Source organism: Lolium perenne, chromosome 5, assembly GCF_019359855.2.
Source record: "Lolium perenne isolate Kyuss_39 chromosome 5, Kyuss_2.0, whole genome shotgun sequence".
NCBI lineage: Eukaryota > Viridiplantae > Streptophyta > Magnoliopsida > Poales > Poaceae > Lolium > Lolium perenne.
The window spans coordinates 252,878,660-252,904,238 of NC_067248.2; the positions used below are offsets into that span (position 1 = coordinate 252,878,660).

Genomic DNA, 25,579 nt, shown 5'->3' on the forward strand with positions numbered 1-25,579 from the left:
AAGATTTCGTGACATTTTTCGAAAAGTGCCGGCAAAAAGATTCTATGGCATTTTTGGAAAGTGCCAGCAAAAAGATTCCATGGCATCTTCCAAAAGTGCCGGCAATACTAACTAGCGGTATTTTTGGAAGTGCCTTAAAATATAATTAACGGCACTTTTCTAAAAATGCCGGCAAAGACCTACCTCGACTGGAATAAACGCAGCACCTTTTTTTGTGCCTTGAAAAATCTTTGCCGGCACTTTTGGTGCTTTTATCGGCACTTTTTTGTGCCGGCAATTTGGGTACCTGATGCAGTGTTAAAGGCAACCGAGCCTCTAAATACTGTGGCTGCCTAATAAAAAATGCTAAACTTACTGACAGAATCCTACGGGATTTCTTCTACGCACAGATGTGTCACTCGTGCAACTGCTGCGTAGATTTTTCAGCAACCACTCGAGGTGTTTCTTCCAATCCCTGCTCTCCACGATGAGTCCGTACGGGATTTCTTCTACGAACATACGTACTAGAGTCGTGGAGAAATTATCACCGGCCTCAGATGGGACCTCTCATTTGTGTACCTATTTGTCAGACTCATTTTTCTTTCCATTCTATGTTTGCAACATATTTGGCTGCACATATAAGTTCGAAGCCGATTCAAATAGTAAAACGATATAATTTAAAATACATGGTTTGTTCTAGACTCATTTTTCTTTCCAATCTATATTTGCTACATATTTGGTTGCACATATATAAGTTCAAAGCCAATTCAAATAGTGAAGGATATAATTTGAAATACATGATTTGAATAATGGATTGTGCGTATAACCATTTACCCCAAACTTGAACACATCAAGGATTTCCACTGGAGCGTGGTCACGACCTTCAACAAGATGAAGGACACAAGCACCCCAAAGCGCAGGGATCACGAGTGCTTTCCAGACGAGAACATTCTCACGCGTCAACAGCTGAGTGAGAGGAGCTCCAAGGGCTGCAGCGACCACCGTGGCTGAACAGGAAGCAATCGACGCAGAGGTGGTTTGACGATCTTAGGGTTTTGGCGGCGGTGGCAAGGAGATTCCAACGGCGACTGATTTCTTGTCTTGGGAGTTTTGGCTTTGGTTTTGATCTAGGGTTTTATGGCGACGGCAACTTGAGAGGCAGCGGCGACAGGTTTTGGCTTGTCTTGACTTCATCTTGGTCTGTGCGGTGGCGACGGCAGGAATTTGCACGGCGACAATGGGAATTGATGCGGCGGCAGCGGCTGAATACAGCGGCGGCGGCGTGATCTTGGCAGCTAGGTCACGGAAGAGAGGGGCTCTGGTACCATGACAAAGTTAGGGCGTGAAATGTACCTTGGACTCGGTACGGTTTCATGTTAATATAGGGATAGAATTGTACAGGGTTTGATATACACAAGTCATAGGATATACAGAAAGGTATAAGGAAAACCTATACATATATCTAACAGCCCACCGTTTAATGGAGCTTCTCAGCCCTTCGGGGCCTTCCCTGTTAAAAAAAACAGAATATGTAATAAGTTGGGTGAAAAAAATGGATTAATAATTTTACAAGATGCATACACTGCCATGGGTATGCGTCAATTTTTTTTTATTATATATAAGAGGACTTACACAATATTCTAGGCGGTTAAAATTAATTGATTGAAAAGATGGAACTTGTAATATATGTATTGTACTCTACAACAAATGTAGAAAAGTCTGATTGATTATTTTTTGTTGTATAGTAATTTGCCCGTGCGTTGCTACGGGAAAACAAAAATATATTACTGCTTTCCAATTCACCAGGAGGTTGCGCCGCTCGCAAACTCTGGGTAGAGCATTGTTGGATGGCTCCTAATCATGTGGAGGTTGCACCTTCCCTTCCCTACGCCACATCACTCTATCGCCGTGACAAAAAAGAAAGGAACGTAGGGGGAGGGTAGGTCCTTCGACACGAGCCACGCACTGCCACGGGGACATCGTGCACCGCCACTACAGTCGGATGTCTGCCCGTTCATGCTCTACCATGCTCCACCTCTGCTGGAGCCATCCGTTCTATCGGGGGTGGACAAGATGCAATTCGAGGAGGGGCTTGGAGCTGCATACTTTGGGTTGCGGTGCTACGAGTCATCAGCGGCGAAGTTGCGAAGGGAGGATGGCGGTGATACGTTGGTCTTCTCCCTCATCTACCTAACAACCAACACATGCCCAATTGTTATCTTTATAATTTATATTTACACCATAGATTAATTATATTTTATTAATAATTATTTATTGCACTCTTTTCAAAAAGTGTAGTTGAGTCCAAAAACATATCGCCACCAGACACTCAAATAGCAAGTCATTTGACCAGTAGATAGATTTAGGAGCAAAAGCTGCAAACTCCTGTTAGATGGAATGGATTTATCATGATATGGGATGATACAAATGTTCCTCAAGGTGCAAAGCATTGCTAAAGACTTGCACTTTCAAACACACTATTTCAGTTTAAGGATCTCACATTATAAACAATGCGCCCATGCCAAACATTGAAATAGCAAGTCATTTAATCAACAGATAGATTTAGGAGCAAAAGCTACAAACTCCTGTTAGAAAGAATGGATTTAACATGATCTAGGACGATACAAATCTTTCTCAAGATGCAAAGCACTGCTAAATACATCACTTCTCTACACATTGTTTCAGTTTTAGAATAACTAAACAGTATCTACAAGATATTGATCCATTGCTTCAGTTTCAGTCCATAGGTTTCAATCTGCTCAAGATCTCTCGGATGAAACATATTAGCATGCTAACTGTGTACCTGGAGATCTTGAACCAGCAGAACTTAATGCAGCAGTAGCCGGTGGCGTGTGTTTTCCCTTGAGGCTGGAAGAGTATGCTACAATCTTAACTATGTTTCGAAGAATTCTACTATTTTTACCTAGGTGTTTCCCAAGATCTTCTTAAGCACCCCAACAGGACCACCAAGGTCTCTTTCTATTAATATGTTTGCTTGAAAGATGATAGTTCTAAGACAACACACATATATTAGGATTGAAAAATAATGGACCAGCAATACTTTTTGCAAGACAAGAATGGTATCTTCTTTCACAATTACCAATCCTCAAACAAGAAAAAATGGTGGCAATGAGATAATGATTATTATGGAAATTTCAGATTCATGTAAATAAACACCTAATCTGTCGATGTGGAAATTTTAGATTCAGGTAAATAAACATCAAATCTCAGTCAGGAATGCTTATGTACCCATTGCAAAGAATTATTCACACAAAATAATTGTGTTTCAACGAGTGAAGATATTTCTTGAACATATGCTTTAATTATCCAAAGTTCCCGCAAAATTAAAACTTGCACACTCTTTAATTACATTCTTTCCATTGAACCATTGCACTATGCTCCCATTAAAATTATTAGACGCATCAGACCAAACTAACTTTTAGTTTCAGTGATATGGATAGATTAGCTTCCTACTGAGCTGCAAGTAGTCCATCTGCTTCTACTTACCTCCAAGTATCCTTGTTCACTTTCCTTAGCAGAGGGATACGGCCGGCTGGCCCAATCATGTCACCACTGGAATAACAACACTTGATCAACAAAACAAGCAATCTTGAGGTGACCTCCTTGCAATAATAAAATGTGCGATTGCCGTTAAAGGAGTGTGCGTTGCTACAGTCCATCAAGTTTATTTCTTCCAATAAAAATAATATCCATGGGAAATCCATGTTCACAGCAAGTTATACAGATAGCTACATGAACATAAAAGAAATCTATTTCGAAATTAGTACGTAACCTGATAATTCACTGCCCTTCATCATTGGTCTGCATATTTCGAACTTCTACCTCTAATTCTAAAGCCAGCCTAGGGCTCTCTGCTACCGCGGCAGCTGCGTTATGCTTCCCTTCTTTACGCCAACGACTCACCAAACCACGGGACGACGTCTCCCTGCAGTGCCCCGTCGCTGCCATTTACTGCTCTGTTGCTCCTGCGCTACGTCCTTGTTGCCATCGTTGTGGACTCATCGCGGCAGCGCGTCCGCATGGCCATGTGATCCTAACGATGAGGACCTCCATAACGCGCCCGTCCGGGCACAACGGTGTCCTCCACCCGTTGTCATCCATTTCCCACTTCAATTAACCACTGCCGCCGCTGGGTACAAACAGCGAGGTACTTGGGTTGTTCCCAAATCTCAATCGGCATTCTCTTTAGGTGCATGGTCACTAAATCAAAATCTATGCAACATGAGCATATTCATTTCTAGTGTGATAAGCATTAGTAAGGGAACAAATAGGCTCTGATTAAAAAATGCACTAAATAATGTATATTGGCCAAGTAACAGTTTCCTTCTCTAGGATTTTTTTAATTTAGTTAGCTAGAACAATCATGCAAAAAAGAGTGTCCCCTATACATTAGGTTTAGCTTCTCCATGTCAAAAAAATATCAGTGTGCATAATTTCAAATGTCACTTGGAGCAAAAAAAAAGGACAAGTAATTAATATTCAGAAAGAAATAGTGGTTGAAAAATTTATGTTACCTATTCCCTTTTATTAAAGGTAAGTATTTAATTATACAGAAAGAAACTTATTGGACAATGACAACAATGTAAATCTAACTCTGTAGTCTTAGTACTTGGCACCGACATTGTTTCAAAAAAAATGAGAGAATCATAATCATGCAACAACAACAAGACCTAATGAAAGAAACACTCGCTTAGCATCTTAAAATTGCCCAGCAATGCACAAATCTACGGCAAAAATATGAGAGAAGCAAGTGCAAAAAGAAGTACATTCTCCATCTGGTCCCAAATCCTATTACAGCAAGCAAGCATTCATCTTAGAAAGATGCAAATATGTATGAAAAGGCTACATTTTTGTAATTATCCTTCCAACTGATGTGTCATAGTCAGTTGAACTAAGTAACCAGACAAAAATTAATTGGACAAATCAAATCACTGATCTCTTCCTTTTGTAATAATAACATTAATGAGATAAAATCTATTGTTACGTTATTTATCCCTCTTTCCTAGAATAGGTCCTACATAAACCGAATTGAGGTCAGTTAAAAGCGACCATAGGGAGATAGCTTAGATTCTCCACGGAACCACACATCCCTGTCCATGATCATGCTCTGCCAAATAACTTCCCAAAGCTGAACTGCAGTACTCCACACACACATATCTAAAACTTGGCACTCAACTGATCATCTGAGTTTGTTATCGCAATTACATCAATTCCTTGCAGTTAAATTTTGATTTAAGTGGTTCGGAAGCAAACATTCAACTTCAACTTAGAAGGATATCATCATGTCTTCTTGCAGCTCCCAACGGTTAACATGACACCACAAGAATAATTTCAAATCCTAATTTACCCCATTCTTTTTGTTATTTGTCCATTTTTTCACAATACTTTAATTTGAAATTATAAGAAAAAAAGTATCACAAAGAGACTGGCAGAAAGAAAACTGGAAGATTCTCGCTTTTTTCCTACAAAACTGGAACATGGGACTGAAATACCATGACACTACTTGAGCATTGCAAACATTGACTCCCCGTTTGCCTTCCGCTTCTCCATATCATCCAGCTCATCCACTCGTTAAGAAGCCTCTCAAAGAAATTTTGAAGAGAAGTTCATATAAGGCGCCGTGCCCAGACATCTTCTAGAAACTACAAAAATTATTATAAATATAGCAGTTGATCATAAATTTAATAAAAATCATAATTGATCAATATAGCATTTGCAAATATTTATTTGAAGTAGACACTTCCGCAATTATTATTATTCTTTACATTTCATGTCACATTGAGAAGAGAAGCTCCCTAAAAATAGAAAAAACAAAAAATGTCGCATTCAATAATCTTGAGAGGCTATGACCTTCCGGTCTCGCCAAGATTTTTACTCTTTATAATTTGGGAGTCCTGTTTGTGCCACGCTAGAGAAACAGACACATTAGGCCTAATTAAAACGACGACAATATAAAAATGTACATTGTCACTTCACTTCAACAGGAACTTTTCAATCATAGTCTGAATGTAGAAATGATGAAATGTAAGAGCATACAAAGATAAAATCAATGTAAAAGGAATGTGTTCCAAAATTTTACCTCTGTTATATACATAACAACAGCCGCGTACTGGTTGTGCAGGACACCCCTTTAGTACTTTTTGTGCCTTTATCTGTGTGGACGGTAAAAGAATGTGAGAAGATTTACTGGTTATAGAATACAATGGATTCAACAAATCAATCTCAATATGCACAACCAAGATATATAAGCTTCATAGAGAGGATCAAGTAAGCTGCAGGTTGAAATAAAATGCAGCAGTACATCAACAATTTTTTACCTTTTCAAGATGCAGATTGTTCCAATGCTCAAGAAAAATTCTGAAAAAGCAGAGCAAACTTACTTCTATGAAATCAATTCCATCATGTCCTTGCAGTCACAGTAAGTAAGCATTCAACTTAAAACGACAATTAACCACCGCATGTAGTGCATCATACAAAGCTAGCAACACACGGGCAAATTACAGCTGGTAAGCATTCAAAGAAACTGATCTGTGCATCACGTATTCATACACTCACATATTCAAGCAAGTCTCGATCTAACAAGATAATTAACCACCGCATGTAGTGCAGCATGGATCTACTAAATAAAATGTTCACTCATGCCTCTAATTAATCTAATCAAACAAAAAGAGAAATTAGACACTTACGTGAGGTTGGTCTTCTTCATAGCACGGATGGCAGGGGACCCAAGATCTGTAGCAGCAAGAACTCTGCTTGATGTAGTGGCGGCACGGAGTGGTGGGCGTCCATCCAGAACGCGCCTACGGATTAGGCCGCTCACTTTTAGATTAGGGAGGGCGACTGAGCCGCCGACGGACTTGGCTCCAGCCAGGCTCCCTGGATGCTGGAGGTCGAAGACCACTCCCTCAGTGGCGTCTCCTCCGGCCTGGCTCCCTGGATGCTGAACGCCCCATTACCGAGCTCTCTGTGGCCTCTGCTCCGCCTTGTGGCAGCTGGTTTTCGAGGGCGACGGACTGCATCTCGCCGGGCGTCCTCGAGATGGGAAATATACAATTCAATTACCTGCAAGAAGAGAAAGTGCGGAACTACGATAGTCAGTCCAGTACAACTAAACAGTGATTCATCCAATTCAATTAAGGTGTTTTAGAATCTACAATCAATATTTCGTGCCAAATTACCGAGATCGAATCATGCATGTGGCCTTGCACATGAGTGTATTGAAAAAGGATTTGGCAGGATGGCCTAGGTAGCACGGTAGCAAGACAAATTCATGTACGTACTAAAGAAGAACATGAAACTTTGCTATCTCCAAAAAAGAAACAGCAGGCATGTATGTACTGGATAGTCATTACAAATAATTAATCCAAATCAATCAAGGATTGCAGAGTGCAGGAGCTTCCTTGAGACCTGGATTCCGACGACCGGCACTGGTTCCCGGCGGCCCAGCCACACCCGCCGCCCCAGGCCAGCAAAACCAATCTACGAGAGGACAAGAAGAAGCGAGCGATTGAGATGGGAAGAGGGGAAACTGACCTGGAGTCCTGTGCGAGGCAGTGGCGGACGGCGGAGGTATCCGACCCCCGATGCATAAACTTTGAGTTGTATTTGTGCAACCTACGCGTGGGGCAGTGGGGCACTACTCCTCATCCTCTTTTTCTTTGGAGCCGTCCGTCGCGGGCAGAGTTAGTGAAGAGGAGGAGCTCCAGAGTGGGGAGTGGCCTTGCGAATTGGATGATGGTGTTTAGCAGAAGAATAGATCGCGAACAGAGATGGGCACGGCCGGGATCGCGAGAGGGGAATGGAGGAGGAAAGAATGTTAGGGCATGTTTGGTTCCAGCCACAGTTTGCCAAGCCTAACTTTGGCAAGTGTGGCAGCCACAAAAGTGTGGCTAGGATTTTGGAAGCCACAAAGTGTGGCAAAAGTTGGCAAAAAATTCACTCTATGACAAGTGGGTCATATGATTAGTGAATTGTGGTAGCTCTAAAGTGTGGCAAGAACCAAACACATGCCAAATTGCCAAACTTTGGCTTGGCAAAGTGTGGCTAGGAACCAAACAGGCCCTTAGAGGAACAGTGGCCTGCCATCTCCGCCGTCCTCGTTCGGCTCCATCCCTGGCAGGGGCGGCGGCGGTGTTGGGGATCAGGGCGCGGTGGAGATAGGGATCGAGGGGGAGATAGGGTTTGGGTTCCCTCGGGACCAACCGAGAGACGGCTGAACGGGCGAAAGAGTATGTGGATTTTGTTGGGCTTTGGCCCACGTGCGTGCTCGCGCGTCGAACGAAGCCAGGCGACGAAACTGTTGACCTATTGGCAGAATAGGGAACATGTTCCTCCTTTTTAAGTAGTATAGATGTGTAAATTAATGATATATTATTGAATAACCACGTTCTGTGCACTTTGGTATGAAAAAACATGTGGTTAGGCAAATGATTCTTACTATACCAAAGTGCAGATACTATCAGAGGTTACTAGAGGTTTTGGCAACGGAAATTCAATTCGGGACATGGGAGCATATGCTCCTGCCACCGGAAAAATATTTTGAAATGTTCAAAAAATTCGAACAAAAATTTTCTCGCTTATGTATCAACATTTTACGTGCGCACATCAAGTCGAAAAACCAATATTTTTTGTGACTTGTGTGAAAAAGACAAACAAAACGTCTCGTACACAACCTTTTTTTACAGAAAAAATTGTCTTTTTTACAGATGACACTTAAAATGTCGGTTTTCTGTGAAATCACTTTCTGAACGCGTAGAATTTCGAGATGTATCCACTAAATTTTGTGTTCAAATTTTTCAAAATTTTAAAAGTGCATTTAAAAAGAAATTTTAAAACCGGGAGCATATGCTCCCGGGTGCCAAAACGCCACTCCCGGTTGGCAAAAACTGACGAAACTTAATAATTGGCACTCGGTATGCACAAGGATATGGCTAGGTTTTTCAACGTACACCACAGGATCTAAAGCACGGAGCATGCAGTAAATGTGGACCGTTGGATTCGCGGTGGGCCATTGAATCCGCGAGAGCTGGTTCCGGATGCACCAAAAAGACTAGTCAAGTCTACCCCTCGTCCTTCTCTATTTAAGCATACCTTGGCCAAACGAGAGCAGTGATGTCTACGCCCCCTCCTTTTCCTGTAGACAGTGTTGGGCCTCTAAGAGCAGAGGTTTGTAGAACAGCAGCAAGTTTCCCTTAAGTGGATCACCCAAGGTTTATCGAACTCAGGGAGGAAGAGGTCAAAGATATCCCTCTCATGCAACCCTGCAACCACAAAGCAAGAAGTCTCTTGTGTCCCCAACACACCTAATAGGTGCACTAGTTCGGCGAAGAGATAGTGAAATACAGGTGGTATAAATAAGTAGTAGCAACGGCACCAGAAAAGTGCTTTGCCCAGGGACAAGAAACAAGCAAAGAGTAACGAAAGAGTAACGCAAAGAAAAACAAGAAACAAGCGACGATAGCGATATTTAGGAACAAGGCCTAGGGATTAGACTTTCACTAGTGGACACTCTCAACATTGATCACATAACAGAATAGATAAATGCATACTCTACACTCTTGTTGGATGATGAACACCATTGCGTAGGATTACACGAACCCTCAATGCCGGAGTTAACAAGCTCCACAATTCAATGTTCATATTTAAATAACCTTAGAGTGCATGAAAGATCAACACGACTAAACCAAGTACTAACATAGCATGCACACTGTCACCTTCACACTATGTAGGAGGAATAGATCACATCAATACCATCATAGCAATAGTTAACTTCATAATCTACAAGAGATCATAATCATAGCCTACGCCAAGTACTAACACGGATGCACACACTGTCACCATTACACCGTGCAGGAGGAATAGAATACTTTAATAACATCACTAGAGTAGCACATAGATGAATAGTGATACAAAACTCATATGAATCTCAATCATGTAAAGCAGCTCATGAGATTATTGTATTGAGGTACATGGGAGAGAGATGAACCACATAGCTACAACGGAGCCCTCAGCCTCGGGGGTGGATTACTCCCTCCTCATCATGGAGCGGCGATGGCGGTGAAGATGGCGGTGAAGACGGCGGTGGAGATGGCTCGGGGCAATTCCCCGTCCGGCGAGTGCGGAACAGAGAGTTGTCCCCCGAATTGGAGTTTCGCGACGGTGGCGGCGCCCGGAGTCTTTCCGGAGTTTCGTCAATTGGTACTGCGTTTTTAGGTCGAAAGGGGTTTTATAGGCGAAGAGGCGGCGCGGGGAGGGTCCGACAGGTGGCCTCACCCTAGGCCGGCGCGGTCCGAGCCCGCGCGGCCCTATGGTGTGGGGCCCCCGGCTCTCCTCCGACTCTCCTTCTGTCGGAGCCTTCCGGAAAAATAGGAGGTTTGGCGTTGATTTCGTCCAATTAGAGAATATTGCCCGAAACGACCTTTCTGGAACCAAAAACAAAGAAAACAACAACCGGCCTTTCGGCATCTCGTCAATAGGTTAGTTAGGAAAACGCATAATAATGACATAAAGTGTGAACAAAACATGTCGGTATTGTCATAAAACAAGCATGGAACATCGTAAATTATAGATACGTTGGAGACGTATCAGCATCCCCAAGCTTAGTTCCTACTCGTCCTCGAGTAGGTAAACGATAAAAGATAATTTCTGAGGTGACATGCTACCAACATAATCCTAATCATACTATTGTAAAGCATATGAGATGAATGCAGCGATTCGAAACAATGTAAATGCAATGAGTAAACAATTGAATCATATAGCAAAGACTTTTCATGAATAGTACTTTCAAGACAAGCATCAATAAGTCTTGCATAAGAGTTACTCATAAAGCAATAAATTCTTAGTAAAGGTATTGAAGCAACACAATGGAAGATTAAGTTTCAGCGGTTGCTTTCAACTTGTAACATGTATATCTCATGGATAGTTGTCAATGCAAAGCAATATAACAAATGCAATATGCAAATATGTAGGAATCAATGCACAGTTCACACAAGTGTTTGCTTCTTGAGATGGAGAGAAATAGGTGAACTGACTCAACAATAAAAGTAAAAGAATGGTCCTTCAAAGAGGAAAGCATCGATTGCTATATTTGTGCTAGAGCTTCTATTTTGAAAACATAAAGAGAGCATAAAAATAAAGTTTTGAGAGGTGTATGTTGTTGTCAACGAATGGTAGCGGGTACTCTAACCCCGTTGCCAGGCAAACCTTCAAAGAGCGGCTCCCATTTTATTTTATTTTTGGGTGGCACTCCTTCCAACCTTTCTTTCACAAACCATGGCTAACCGAATTCTCGGGTGCCTGCCAACAATCTCATACCATGAAGGAGTGCCTTTTTATTTTAGTTTTATTATGATGACACTCTTCCCAACCTTTGCTTACACAAGCCATGGCTAACCGAATCCTTCGGGTGCCGTCCAACAATCACATACCATGGAGGAGTATCTATTTTTGTTAATTAATTTGGGACTGGGAATCCCATTGCCAGCTCTTTTTGCAAAATTATTGGATAAACGGATGAAGCCACTAGTCCATTGGTGAAAGTTGCCCAACAAGATTGAAAGATAAACACCACATACTTCCTCATGAGCTATAAAACATTGACACAAATCAGAGGTGATAAATTTTGAATTGTTTAAAGGTAGCACTCAAGCAATTTACTTTGGAATGGCGGAGAAATACCATGCAGTAGGTAGGTATGGTGGACACAAATGGCATAGTGGTTGGCTCAAGGGTTTTGGATGCATGAGAAGTATTCCCTCTCGATACAAGGTTTAGGCTAGCAAGGCTTATTTGAAACAAACACAAGGATGAACCGGTGCAGCAAAACTCACATAAAATACACATTGTAAATATTATAAGACTCTACACCGTCTTCCTTGTTGTTCAAACTCAATACTAGAAATTATCTAGACCTTAGAGAGACCAAATATGCAAACCAAATTTTAGCATGCTCTATGTATTTCTTCACTAATAGGTGCAAAGTATATGATGCAAGAGCTTAAACATGAGCACAACAATTGCCAAGTATCACATTATCCAAGACATTATAGCAATTACTACATGTATCATTTTCCAATTCCAACCATATAACAATTTAACGAAGAAGAAACTTCGCCATGAATATTATGAGTAAAGTCTAAGGACATATTTCCATATGCAACAGCGGAGCGTGTCTCTCTCCCACAAAATGAATGCTAGGATCCATTTTATTCAAACAAAACAAAAACAAAAACAAACCGACGCTCCAAGCAAAGCACATAAGCTGTGATGGAATAAAAATATAGTTTCAGGGGAGGAACCTGATAATGTTGTCGATGAAGAAGGGGATGCCTTGGGCATCCCCAAGCTTAGACGCTTGAGTCTTCTTGATATATGCAGGGGTGAACCACCGGGGCATCCCCAAGCTTAGAGCTTTCACTCTCCTTGATCATATTGTATCATCCTCCTCTCTTGACCCTTGAAAACTTCCTCCACACCAAACTCGAAACAAACTCATTAGAGGGTTAGTGCATAATCAAAAACTCACATATTCAGAGGTGACACAATCATTCTTAACACTTCTGGACATTGCCCAAAGCTACTGGAAGTTAATGGAACAAAGAAATCCATCCCACATAGCAAAAGAGGCAATGCGAAATAAAAGGCAGAATCTGTCAAAACAGAACAGTCCGTAAAGACGAATTTTATTGAGGCACCAGACTTGCTCAAATGAAAATGGTCAAATTGAATGAAAGTTGCGTACATATCTGAGGATCAATCATGTAAATTGGCATAATTTTCTGAGTTACCTACAGAGAATTGTGCCCAGATTCGTGACAGCAAAGAAATCTGTTTCTGCGCAGTAATCCAAATCTAGTATGAACCTTGCTATCAAAGACTTTACTTGGCACAACAAAACACAAAACTAAGATAAGGAGAGGTTGCTACAGTAGTAAACAACTTCCAAGACACAAATATAAAACAAAATACTGTAGCAAAATAACACATGGGTTATCTCCCAAGAAGTTCTTTCTTTATAGCCATTAAGATGGGCTCAGCAGTTTTAATGATCCACTCATAGAAATAGTATTTGAAGCAAAAAGAGAGCTTCAAGAGGCAAATTCAAAACAAATTTAAGTCTAACATGCTTCCTATGAAGAGGAATCTTGTACACAAATGAATTCATGAAGAACAAAGTGACAAGCATAAGCGGATAAAACACGAGTAACTTCAAGATTCTCAACATAAAGAGGGGAAACTTAATATTATTAAGATGCATACGACCATATTTCCCTCTCTCATAATAACTTTCAGTAGCATCATTGATGAAATCCACAATATACCCATCACTTAAAACATTCTTATCATGGTTCATATGCATAGAAGTATCATTAAATTTGGCATAAGAAGAGTTATTCTCATTAATAGTAATTTGAGCAAGATTATTATCAAGAATTTGAACATGGTAAACAAGTTGCATATTAAGAGAATTGTTTTTGGTAATCCAATCATGACTATGACAAGCCTCATAAGGATAGTTATAACCTATATCATAGCATTCTTTATAATAATTATCAAAGATCGGAGGCACAGTGTCATCATAAGAAATAGAATAGTTATCTTTCACAGTCGGTTTATCTGTGTCCACACCATCGTTGTTATTAGAAGGAGATGTATCAAGAACATAATGATCAGTAGCAAAAGGATTTTCAAACACCTCTTCCCCAAGCTTAGAGCTTTCTATATCATTATGGGAGGAAGCATGGATAGCATCGACACTATGGCAATTATTATCATCATCATTTTCAGAATTAGTTTCCCAGAGATTTGCAATATCAAAAGTAGTGTGCTCATTCAAATCATGATTGCTAATGTATGTAAAGGGCATAGGAAGATCATCGTATTCAGATTCATTATCACAATAATCATTAGGAGCAACATACTTACGGTTACCTAGCGTTATCTCATTCACGCGGGGATACGCCGTTACCTCTTTCTTTTTATTCTCCTTCTCCTTCTTCTTCTTCGTTCCCTTTTTCTTCTTCTTCTTCTCTTCCTTCTCCTCGTTCCCTTTTTTAGGAGGAAGAGGCTTGAAGGGTGGCTTGTCCGCATAACCTGATTTACTTTCAGAAACAATAGAAGAAACTTGGCAGGATCCCTCCTTTTCATTAATTAGTTGAAAACACACAGCGGTCCTATCATATTTTGGCAAGGTGTCATCTTCTAAAATATTTTGTATGTAAGTATTTGTATGGCTATTATCAATGCAATAAGAAAAACACCCATGCAGGACATCATCAATATCAAGATCACTCATATGTAACAAAGAGATTTTTCTCGACAGTTCTTCACACCCCAAAAAATAAAGTAAGTTCATCATGCTGATTAAAAGTAATTTTATCATCACAATACAAATTTCAGCACTCATTGGGTTCAAATTATCATTGGAGGAGCATTGAAAATTAAAATGACCCACTTCATGGCAAACTTCACAAATAAAAGGATAGAGGGCACAAACTTTTTTACCAAGATCATCTAAAGCCCTAAACCACTTTCTAGTTTTTTCATTAGCATGATGGATACAATATTCATCTTTGATTTGATTAATTCCACAAGGTCTATGTATTCCACAAAAATTAACATGCTTATAAGAAATAGCATTCTTAGGAGTTTGAGCATGCTTATTGCAATAATTAACAACAATTTCATTCTTCATGCAAGCCTCTTTAAAAGGTTCATGATACTTATCAAAATTCTTTTTAGGCAATTCAAAATGAGAAGCAAAGGCTTTATAAAGATTTGCAGCAACTTGAGAGTCAAGACCATAAGTAGCACTCATATTTCGAAATTTATCGGTATCCATAAAAGCTTCAATGCATTCATAATCATAATTTATACCTGACTCTTTACCTTTGTCGTTCTCCCATCCTTCAGCGTTCTCCTCAATCCGATCAAGAAGATCCCACCTAGCTTCAACCTCCTTGCTTGTGAAAGATCCCTCCGAACAGGCATCCAGATAGTCCTTGTGTTGTCCTGAAAGCCTCGCATAAAAATTGTTAACAATAACATTACGGGGGAGCTCATGAATGGGACATTTGAGCATTAGTGACTTCAATCTCCCCCACGCTTGAGAAATACTCTCTCCATCACGAGGATAAAAGTTATAAATATAATTCCTATCAATATGCACTTCATGAGGAGGATAAAATTTAGAATGAAAGAGAGATGCAATTTCCTCCCAACCAAGAGAATGACTATTCTCCAACAGTTTATACCAATGCGCCGCTTTACCAGACAAATAAAGAGAATAGCTTCTTCTTCACTTCATCCATAGAGATACTGCACACTTGAATAACCCGCATAATTCATGCAAAAACGATAAATGATCTTTAGGATGGACAGTTCCATCCCCTTCATAGCGGTTATCCATAACACGTTCAATAATTTTCATGGGTATCTTGAAAGAAGTACTTGCAGTAGGTGGATTTAAAATATCACAAGCATTATTAGAGTTATCGCATATGGGAGATAAAGCATTATCAGAACAAATTTTCTCCCCTAAAGATGGGAAGCCAAAAAGATCATAGAAACTAGCTTCCCCAAGCTTAGACTTATTCATAGCATTAGCAGTGATTGCGTTCATACCAATAATATTGCTACTAGCGTGCAAATGAGGTTCCATAGGTTCTTTAATTTTCTCATCACACAATTCATGTCTTAGCTTAGGAAATAAATTAAGAAGCTCATAGTTATATTCCATTATGCCTAACTAGTGTAAAACAAGAAACAAAAAGATGCAATTGCAGGATCTAAAGGAAATATCTTCGAGCACAAACACAATGGCGCGAGAAAAGTTACACACTGGAACCGAGTATGAGTGCCTTTTACCTTTCCTCCCGGCAATGGCACCGAAAATAGCTTGATGTCTACGCCCCTCCTTTTCCTGTAGGCGGTGTTGGGCCTCTAAGAGCGAGAGGTTTGTAGAACGACAAGTTTCCCTTAAGTGGATCACCCAAGGTTTATCGAACTCGGGAGGAAGAGGTCAAAGATATCCCTCTCATGCAACCACTGCAACCACAAAGCAAGAAGTCTCTTGTGTCCCCAACACACCTAATAGGTGCACTAGTTCGGCGAAGAGATAGTGAAATACGGTGGTATAAATAAGTAGTAGCAACGGCACCGAGAAAAGTGCTTTGCCCAGGACAAGAAACAAGCGGTAGTAACGCGGTAGTAACGCAAGAAACGATAAACAAGCAGCGATAGCAGTATTTAGGAACAAGGCCTAGGGATTAGACTTTCACTAGTGGACACTCTCAACATTGATCACATAACAGAATAGATAAATGCATACTCTACACTCTTGTTGGATGATGAACACCATTGCGTAGGATTACACGAACCCTCAATGCCGGAGTTAACAAGCTCCACAATTCAATGTTCATATTTAAATAACCTTAGAGTGCATGAAAGATCAACACGACTAAACCAAGTACTAACATAGCATGCACACTGTCACCTTCACACTATGTAGGAGGAATAGATCACATCAATACCATCATAGCAATAGTTAACTTCATAATCTACAAGAGATCATAATCATAGCCTACGCCAAGTACTAACACGGATGCACACACTGTCACCATTACACCGTGTAGGAGGAATAGAATACTTTAATAACATCACTAGAGTAGCACATAGATGAATAGTGATACAAAACTCATATGAATCTCAATCATGTAAAGCAGCTCATGAGATTATTGTATTGAGGTACATGGGAGAGAGATGAACCACATAGCTACAGCGGAGCCCTCAGCCTCGGGGGTGGATTACTCCCTCCTCATCATGGAGGCAGCGATGGCGGTGAAGATGGCGGTAAAGACGGCGGTGGAGATGGCTCCGGGGGCAATTCCCCGTCCGAGGTGCTGCGAACAGAGTTCGTCCCCGGGTGGAGTTTCGCGACGGTGGCGGCGCCCCGGAGTCTTTCTCGAGTTTCGTCAATTGGTTCTGCGTTTTTGGGTCGAAAGGGGTTTTATAGGCGAAGAGGCGGCGCAGAGGGTCGACAGGGGTGGCTCACCCTAGGCCGGCGCGGCCGTGGTCCGGCCCGCGCGGCCCTATGGTGTGGGGCCCCCTAGCTCTCCTCCGACTCTCCTTCGGTGTTCTGGAGCCTTCCGGGAAAAATAGGAGGTTTGGCGTTGATTTCGTCCAATTCCGAGAATATTGCCCGAACAGCCTTTCTGGAACCAAAAACAGCAGAAAACAACAAGTGGGCTTTCGGCATCTCGTCAATAGGTTAGTTCCGGAAAACGCATAATAATGACATAAAGTGTGAACAAAACATGTCGGTATTGTCATAAAACAAGCATGGAACATCAGAAATTATAGATACGTTGGAGACGTATCAAGCAGCACCTCAAGCAAGAACACAAGAAGTAACTAGTGCTATTCGAGCGCAGCCACAGTCTCTCCTTCTTCCTCCCCGTCCATCTGAAAAAAGAAGCTTCCCCTACTCAGACCACCATGGCCGACCACCACCATAACAACTACCAGCAGTAGTAACTCCACATCCCCAACCGCATCTCAGTCCGCAACACCAACGTGGTCCGCATCATTGGCACAAGGGAGTCCGCCCTCCTCTTCTCAAAGGCATACTCCTTCCTTAGGGCTGGCTATGGAGGGTCACACCCGTTCAGCCTCATGCTGGGGCCTGGACGCATCCTCTATGCTGCCCTGAACACTGTGCGTGACGCAGAGATGCTGGACCATCGCATCTACCTCGTCGATGGCGCGGTGATGGGTTTCGTGGTGGTGGATACTAGTGCTCCGCTCAAGCCTCCAACCGTGCCCTGCTACATCCGTCTGTACTAGGCGGCTCGTGAGTATTCTACAACGACAAGATATGGCCAAGGAAGTTGTGAGCTGAGGCAGAAAGGGACGTCAAGATTACCTAGCTATTCGTGTGTGTTTGTGTTTATGTTGATGTTATTACCCTTCTAGCTAGCCCTAAGGAAGGAGTATGCCTTGGAGAAGAGGAGTATCTAGCCCTAAGGAAGGAGTATGCCTTCGAGAAGAGGAGTATGTTATTCCACACTAGCTAGAAGGGTAATAACATCAACATAAACACAAACACACACGAATAGCTAGGTAATCTTGACACCCCTTTCTGCCTCAGCTCACAGCTTCCTTGGCCATATCTTGTCGTTGCAGAATCCTCATGATCCGCCTAGTACAGACGGATGTAGCAGTGCACGGTTGGAGGCTCGAGCGGAGCACCAGCATCCACCGCCACGAAACCCATCACCGCGCCATCGACGAGGTAGATGCGACGGTCCAGCATCTCCGCGTCACGCGCAGTGTTTAGGGCGGCATAGAGGACGCGTCCAGGCCCCAACATGAGGCTGAACGGGTGTGACCCTCCATAGCCAGCCCTAAGGAAGGAGTATGCCTTCGAGAAGAGGAGGGTGTACTCCCTTGTGCCAATGATGCGGACCACGTTGGTGTTGCGGGCTGAGATGCGGTTGGGGATGTGGATGTGGAGGTACTGCTGCTGGTAGTTGTTATGGTGCTGGTTGGCCATGGTGGTTTGAGTAGGGGAAGCTTCTTTTTTCAGATGGGCAGGGAGGAAGAAGGAGAGACTGTGGCTGCGCTCGAATAGCACTAGTTACTTCTTGTGTTCTTGCTTGAGGTGCTGCTCTCGTTTGGCCAAGGTATGCTTAAATAGAGAAGGACGAGGGGTAGACTTGACCAGTCTTTTTGGTGCATCCGGAACCAGCTCTCGCGGATTCAGTGGCCCACCGCGAATCCATCGGTCCACATTTACTGCATGCTCAGTGATTTAGATCCTGTGGTGTACGTTGAAAAACCTAGCCATATCCTTGTGCATACCGAGTGCCAATTATAAGTTTCGTCAGTTTTTGCCAAAACCTCTAGTTATTATAACCTATATAAAAGCTAGCTGATTTAGAGCGTTCCCCTTACCTTGGCTACTGTTCACGAGCTATTTATCTCCAATTGGCTATAGACACGTACGCCCTCTTCTTCTCTTTCTTATTTGATCCAACGCAGGTTTACTTTCTGCTTCCTTTTTTTTGCGTGGTGGACGACCGATTACCGGTTTCTCTCCTTCTTTCCTGCATATATGATGTGGTTGCTCCTGGTAATTGAGGTTTCCCAATTTTCTTGGTCAAAGCGGTGCTGCTGGCCCACCTTCACCGCTTGGTTTCACAGATAAAAAGCACAAACCTTCACGATGCGCTGCAAACCAGAGATATCGGCAACCCAAACCGACCACGTCTCTTTTTCTTCTCTTCCTCCCATCGCAGTCGCCCGCTCCCATCTTCTCCCTCACAAAACATTGTTGCGGCACAACGGTGGCGAGCAGATCCATGGCCCTGGCGAGCCGCCAGGGTTGCAGCGGCAGTAGTTGAAGGGCTCCTTGCTGCCGTCGAGGACGGTGGAGGAGGAAGAGGCTGACGCCGGGAACTATGTGAGGATATGGGATCCTGCCCCCTGACTCCGACGATGGCCGGCTCGGATTGTTGCAGCAGGCAGCCACGGGCTCGCCATCGGACTTGTGCCCTAGCTGGGGTCACCCCTCCGTGAAGAAAAAATAGCGCTGGTGCCCACTCCATCGCTGCGGGGGCACGTGCACGGGCCTTCTCGGCCATCATCGACCAGCACGGCGTCCTGGGACGCAAGACCCTTCTCCAGTTCGCCATTCGCCTCCGCCGCGTCGTCGAAGCCAACATGCTAATGGCTGCGACGTCCATCTCTCCCTCCCTACTTGGCTACCGGCACGGAGAGGACCTCGGAAACTCTCCATCCTGAGGAGGCACAATTTGGGAGGAGCCGATGCCGGCTGTTGCTCTCTTCTGTATGCAACCCTGCTTGGGGCATCGCCATTCTCATGGTGCGCCTTTCCTCTGTGTATCTCAATATGTTGGTGAGCCTTTTCTATGTATATCTCAATCTCTCAATCAAAGTATCAAACAACACAAGGGAGGGACCATGGTTGCAGGAGAGTTCAATTGGAAATTTTCTTTTTTTCTTTCATGTTGGCTGATCTGGCCACAGGAATTCAAGAAGAACCAGGAATTCATGAAGAACCAGAAGAGAAAAAATATAAAGGTGCACTTCTACTCTAACTCAGTTTCTTTTTCTAACTGGGTATCTTGCTGTAACCAATAGATTGTTATTGGTTCACTGAATTTTTCGTTGCATAACACCTCCTGTTTTGTACCAGTAAAACCAGTTTGTAGACAAAGGTATATGTAATCCCATCATTATCTTTGTTTGCTGCATGATCATCATAATTTGGTAGTATGGTGATGTACTTCAGATTGTGTTTATTTTTCACAGTATGAAGAAGAATATTACTTTGGAGTCACCGTTCTTTGCTGGACAATCATGAAAACAGGTTTGTCACATGGATCCCTACTTCAAGGTGCATGATTGAGAACATGGCCTGGGACTCATGAATTCCTATTTGTTCTAGCATGAGCATGATGGCCTCCCAACATTTTTTGATCCCGACTCCCGAGTCCGGGCTCCCAAATTGTAGGCTAGCATGAACATGATGGCCTGGGACTCATGAATTCCTATGTTGTTCTAGCATATGGGGGTTGTTATATTGTGATCCAAATTCATATACTAAAGGGAGGCTAACTTCTGACGAGCGGAGCGAGGCCCGTCGCCGGAGGCTTGGGCCGTCTATATATATTCCCTGTAAGCGGCCGCTAGGGTTTTATCGCATCATTGTACACCCACGGCGTTTGTAAACACCACCGAAATAGTGAAGTTTTGCTGGCTGGCGCCCGTGGTTTTTCCCTTGTGTGTTGCAAGGGTTTTCCACGTTAAAATCTCGTGTCCCCTGCAGTGTTTTACTTTTCGTTCTTTATTTATTGTGCATCTCGATTATAACAAGGGTAATTTTCCATGTCATGTGCAGCAGCTGGATGTTTTCCAAGCAAGAAGAATATTCCATGCATTTTCTCTATTTTCGTTGCAGCTTAATCTAGAGAGCCAGACGAGTCTCACCAATGCTTCAGACAAACAAACAAGCACCTGAACTTTGTGGCGCAGGCCAGGGAGCACCAGAGATTCACCAAGGCAACCTCTATCATGGAACTACTGGACGATTATCTTTACTATGAAGTTACCGATCATGGGCCTTTGTTCCTATTTTACAGCTCTAATGGATTGTTGATACTGTATTTTGCAATAGAAATTTCCTTCTCAAGCTTACAGTTTTACAACTCACTTTGTTACCTAGCTAAAATGTATGGTTATAGGCACTAAATGTTCTTACAACAGTGTGTATTTTCTTATATAATATTTTCCGTGAAATCTTCATGTGACAGCTAATTATTACATGGTCATGTGACAGCTAATTAAGTCTATGAATCATCATTTTTATGTAACATCATTCGTCTAATTCAGTAGCAGCACCCTTTAAGTGAATCATAGGACATGACCATGTGTATATTCAGTTATTCACCAAGGGAATCCATCAACTCCCCAGCTCAGAAATCACTATAATAAGCCATTGGAATGAAACAAAGGAGCATGTAAGGGATGACTTCAGTAAATAACACAACAAATACAACAGTTCTGATGGGCGGCGCTTCAGAAAGCATGAATTGCTTAAGGATAACTGATTTAGCAATAAGGACACACATTCAAGCACACGAACATCAATTTAATCATGTCCAATTGACTGAATCGTCACTCCCAATATTCAGTACAATCTAAATTAACCTTTGAAACCACAAATCAGATGCTGAAAGAATCTCACTAAAAGCATATTCCGACCAACATAAAACTAAACGCAATGTAAAATTGACACAGCAACAGGGAAAAACAAATAGTAAATGATTTAAACCTGATCCTTATCCGAAACACGCACCTCATGAAATGAACTTGATAATGTTCAGGTCATAAATGGGATGGATGCACAGGACGGAATCGAGACTGACCTGCCTGCTGCTGGGGTGCGACAGCTGCCACCGGATCCTCATCAACAGGTTGATCTGCTCCGTCGACTGCAGTTCGGCCAAGTTGGATGGGCAGCTCATCCTCGAAAGCGTTCAGCGCCTGCTGATCCGACACCAAGACCTGCTGATCTTGCATCTCCTGGATTGGCCCACATATACCATATTAATTGGAAACGCTGTGAAATTACTAGCTTTTTCACGAATTGGAGTAGAACTTATCAACCTATCATACGGAACACGAATATTATTTCTTGAAACGATACGACGCGTGGAGCAGAGAGGCACGGCCGAAACAATGCGGGATGGGGAGCGAGGCTAACCATGCCTCTGCTTTGGCGGGAGAACTGCCGCCGGATCCACATCAACTCCATCCAGAGGTGGATCTGCTCTATGGACGGCCACTGGTCCAAGCGGGAGTCCGCGTCGTCGTCCACCGGGAAGGCTCGGAGGAGCGGGATCCCCATGGCTGCAGCGGTGGTGATTCGAGGACCGAAGGCAGGAAAGTGGGTCGCTCAGAGTATGAGAAAGAGTGGGAAGGGGACCGCCGCCATCCAAAGGTGGTGCCGGCAGCGGACGGCAACCAGGGCTCGCCGGAATCGAGGTGGAAAGGATGGCCTGTGAGCGGAGTGAGCTGAGAGAGAGGAGTGAGGACAGCGGTCGGTGGGTCCGTTGTTCCTCTCGGTCGTTGCCCGCTGCTGACTAACTTCGTGACAGTATTACATTTTCCAGTGTTTAAATAATTAGCAATAATTCAAACTTAACAAGTCACGGGCGCGGCGTGCGCCGCGCCACCGCGTGCTAGTAACCTCTGATAGTATCTGCACTTTGGTATAGCAAGAATCATTTGCGTAACCACATATTTTTTCATAGCAAAGTGCACAGAACGTGGTTATTCAATAATATATCATTAATTTACACATACAACAAAAAATAATCAATCAGACTTTTCTACATTTGTTGTAGAGTACAATACATATATTACAAGTTCCATCTTTTCAATCAATTAATTTTAACCGCCTAGAATATTGTGTAAGTCCTCTTATATATAATAAAAAAAATTGACGCATACCCATTGCAGTGTATGCATCTTGTAAAATTATTAGTCCATTTTTTTCACCCAACTTATTACCTATTCTTTTTTTTTTTTTTTGAACAGGGAAGGCCCCGAAGGGCCGAGAAGCTCCATTAAAGGATAGGCTGTTAGATATATGTATAGGTTTTCCTTATACCTTTCTGTATATCCTATGACTTGTGTATATCAAACCTTGTACAATTCTATCCCTATATTAACATGAAACCGTACCGAGTCAAAGGTACATTCCACGCCCTAACTTTGTCATGGTATCAGAGCCCCTCTCTTCCGTGACCTAGCTAGCTGCCAAGATCACGCCGCCACCGCCGCTGTATTCAGCCGCCGCCACATCAATTCCCGTTGTCGTCGTGCAAATTCCTGCCATCGCCACCGCACAGACCAAGATGAAGTCAAGACAAGTCAAAACCTGTCGCCGCTGCCTCTCAAGCTGCCGCCGCCATAAAACCCTAGATCAAAACCAAAGCCAAAACTCCCAAGACAAGAAATCAGTCGCCGCTGGAATCTCCTTGCCGCCACCGCCAAAACCCTAAGATCGTCAAACCACCTCTTCGTCGATTGCTTCTTGTTCAGCCGCGGTGATCGCTGCAGCCCTTGGAGCTCCTCTCACTCAGCTGTTGACGCGGGAGAATGTTCTCGTCTGGAAAGCACTCGTGATCCCTGCGCTCTGGGGTGCTTGTGTCCTTCATCTTGTTGAAGGTCGTGACCACGCTCCAGTGGAAACCCTTGATGTCGAAGATGCTAACAAGCTTCATACCCCTTCGTAATTTAGCTTATGAAGGGATACAAAACAATCTCAGCCCTTGAAGCAAGCCCACTTGAACAATATAACTTAAACGTAAGGGTAAAAAAAACAAGTTAAACGACAAAGTTCAAACGATATAGTTGAAGTAGCTAGATAGCTTGATCGCGATATATTTTGTGTGTGTCCGGAATGTCAATATCTTTGCTCCTCCTAGGGACGTGATGATATCTTCCCAGTATCGGGGTCCTTCCAATGCGTCCAAAGACCTGCTCACCGGCGTCGTCAATCACGATAACACCCTTGCTATTGTCTATTTTCCTCGACATCACCATGTGCTTCAATCTCGTCCCTAATGCATCCCACTCTAAGCCTAGTCTATTCGTGGGGATTATCCTCCCCAAACTCTAAATACCCATTGCTAAAAGCATGTTTTGTTCTAGTGTACTGGGATAATTTAATTTTCACTTGTCCCCACTTTTCTAGTGTATTTACGTTTGGGAGGAGCCCTCCACTCACACCGAGCCGTGTCAGATCCTCTTCCACAAGTTGAGAAAAACCGGGAGATGCCTTTCCAAGTGGGAAAAGGGAATATACTCCAACACAAAGGTCTTAATGCATGCGTCCCTCCTTGTCATCCTTCACTTCGACATGGCCCAAGATAATAGGCGGTTGTACCCCGAGGAACTTGACATCCGTGCTAGATGGAAGAGAAAATTCATTGCCCTTGCGGTGGTGGAGAGGGCTAGAAAGAAGCAATGTGTGTGTGTGGCAAACATCAAGGAAGGGGATGTGAATACCAAATTCTTCCATATGCGGGTCAATGCTAGGCGGAGAAAGAACCACATTCACCTATTAAAGAAAAATCAAGGGTGGGTTACCGATCATGACGCCAAGGAAAATATCATTTTTGAACATTTCCAATCGGTTATGGGAAGAGGGGAGCCAAGTGCCCGCTATTTCAATTGGGACGAGCTTAGTTTTGACAATCCAGAGTTGCATATGTAGGGATTCGTTGCATAGAAAACAAAAAATTTCCTACCGCGAGAACGCAATCCAAGCCAAGATGCAATCTAGAAGACGGGAGCAACGAGGGGATGAACGAGACTCACCCTTGAAGATTTCCAAAGCCTACAAGATGAGGCTCTTGTTGCTGCGGTAGACGATCACTTGCCGCTTTCAAAAGCGCGTAGAAGATCTTGACGGTGCCACAATCGGGCAGCACCTCCGTACTCGGTCACACGTTCGGTGTTGATGAAGACGACGTCCTTCTCCCCGTTCCAGCGGGCAGCGGAAGTAGTAGCTCCTCCTTGAATCCGGCAGTACGACGGCGTGGTGGCGGTGGCAATGGAGATCTCCGGCGGAGCTTCGCTAAGCGTTGCGGGAGAGGGGGAGGAGTGGGGCGGCTAGGGTTTGGGGAGAGGGGGTGGCTGGCCTCCTTGGGGTGCGGCCAAGGTGGTGGTGTTGTGGTGGTCGGCCCCCTCCCCTTGGCCCCTCATTATATAGGTGGAACCCCCAAGTGTTGGACTACAAGTCTTCGAATAAGACCCCAACCCAAAACCTTCCATGTTGTAGGGAAACCTACCCAAGGTGGGACTCCCACCTCAAGTGGGATTCCCACCCTTCCATGAGGGGGGGTGGCCGGCCCCCTTGGTGGAGTCCACTTGGGACTCCACCCCTCTAGGGTTGGCCGGCCATGGGTGGTGGAGTCTCTCCGGGACTCCGCCTTCCGAAGTGAATTCTTCCGGACTTTTCTAGAACCTTCTATAAATTCACCAGATC

General features: G+C 43.3%; 1 protein-coding gene and 1 long non-coding RNA gene across 4 annotated transcripts; both read right to left on the reverse strand.

Moving 5' to 3' along the window:
- Positions 1–1,321: 1,321 nt before the first annotated feature.
- On the reverse strand, positions 1,322–22,669 carry LOC127302723 (uncharacterized). Of its 2 annotated transcripts, XM_051333262.2 has the most exons (3): positions 22,286–22,669; positions 21,948–22,104; positions 1,322–1,489 (listed from the first exon to the last, which is right to left on the reverse strand). In XM_051333262.2, exons 1-3 carry the CDS (start codon positions 22,427–22,429, stop codon positions 1,470–1,472), a joined length of 321 nt encoding a protein of 106 aa, XP_051189222.1. In that variant the 5' UTR covers positions 22,430–22,669; the 3' UTR covers positions 1,322–1,469. The 2 variants fall into 2 exon arrangements, with proteins under 2 accessions (XP_051189222.1, XP_051189221.1); XM_051333261.2 differs by lacking the exon at positions 1,322–1,489 and having other exon boundaries at positions 21,650–22,104.
- LOC127302724 (uncharacterized) lies at positions 3,604–7,814 on the reverse strand. 2 transcript variants are annotated; one of them, XR_007853086.2, is made up of 5 exons: positions 7,534–7,814; positions 6,687–7,062; positions 6,318–6,357; positions 6,080–6,152; positions 3,604–5,642 (listed from the first exon to the last, which is right to left on the reverse strand). It is a non-coding gene; the product is annotated as an uncharacterized lncRNA (long non-coding RNA). The 2 variants fall into 2 exon arrangements; XR_007853085.2 differs by lacking the exon at positions 6,318–6,357.
- Positions 22,670–25,579: the final 2,910 nt, after the last annotated feature.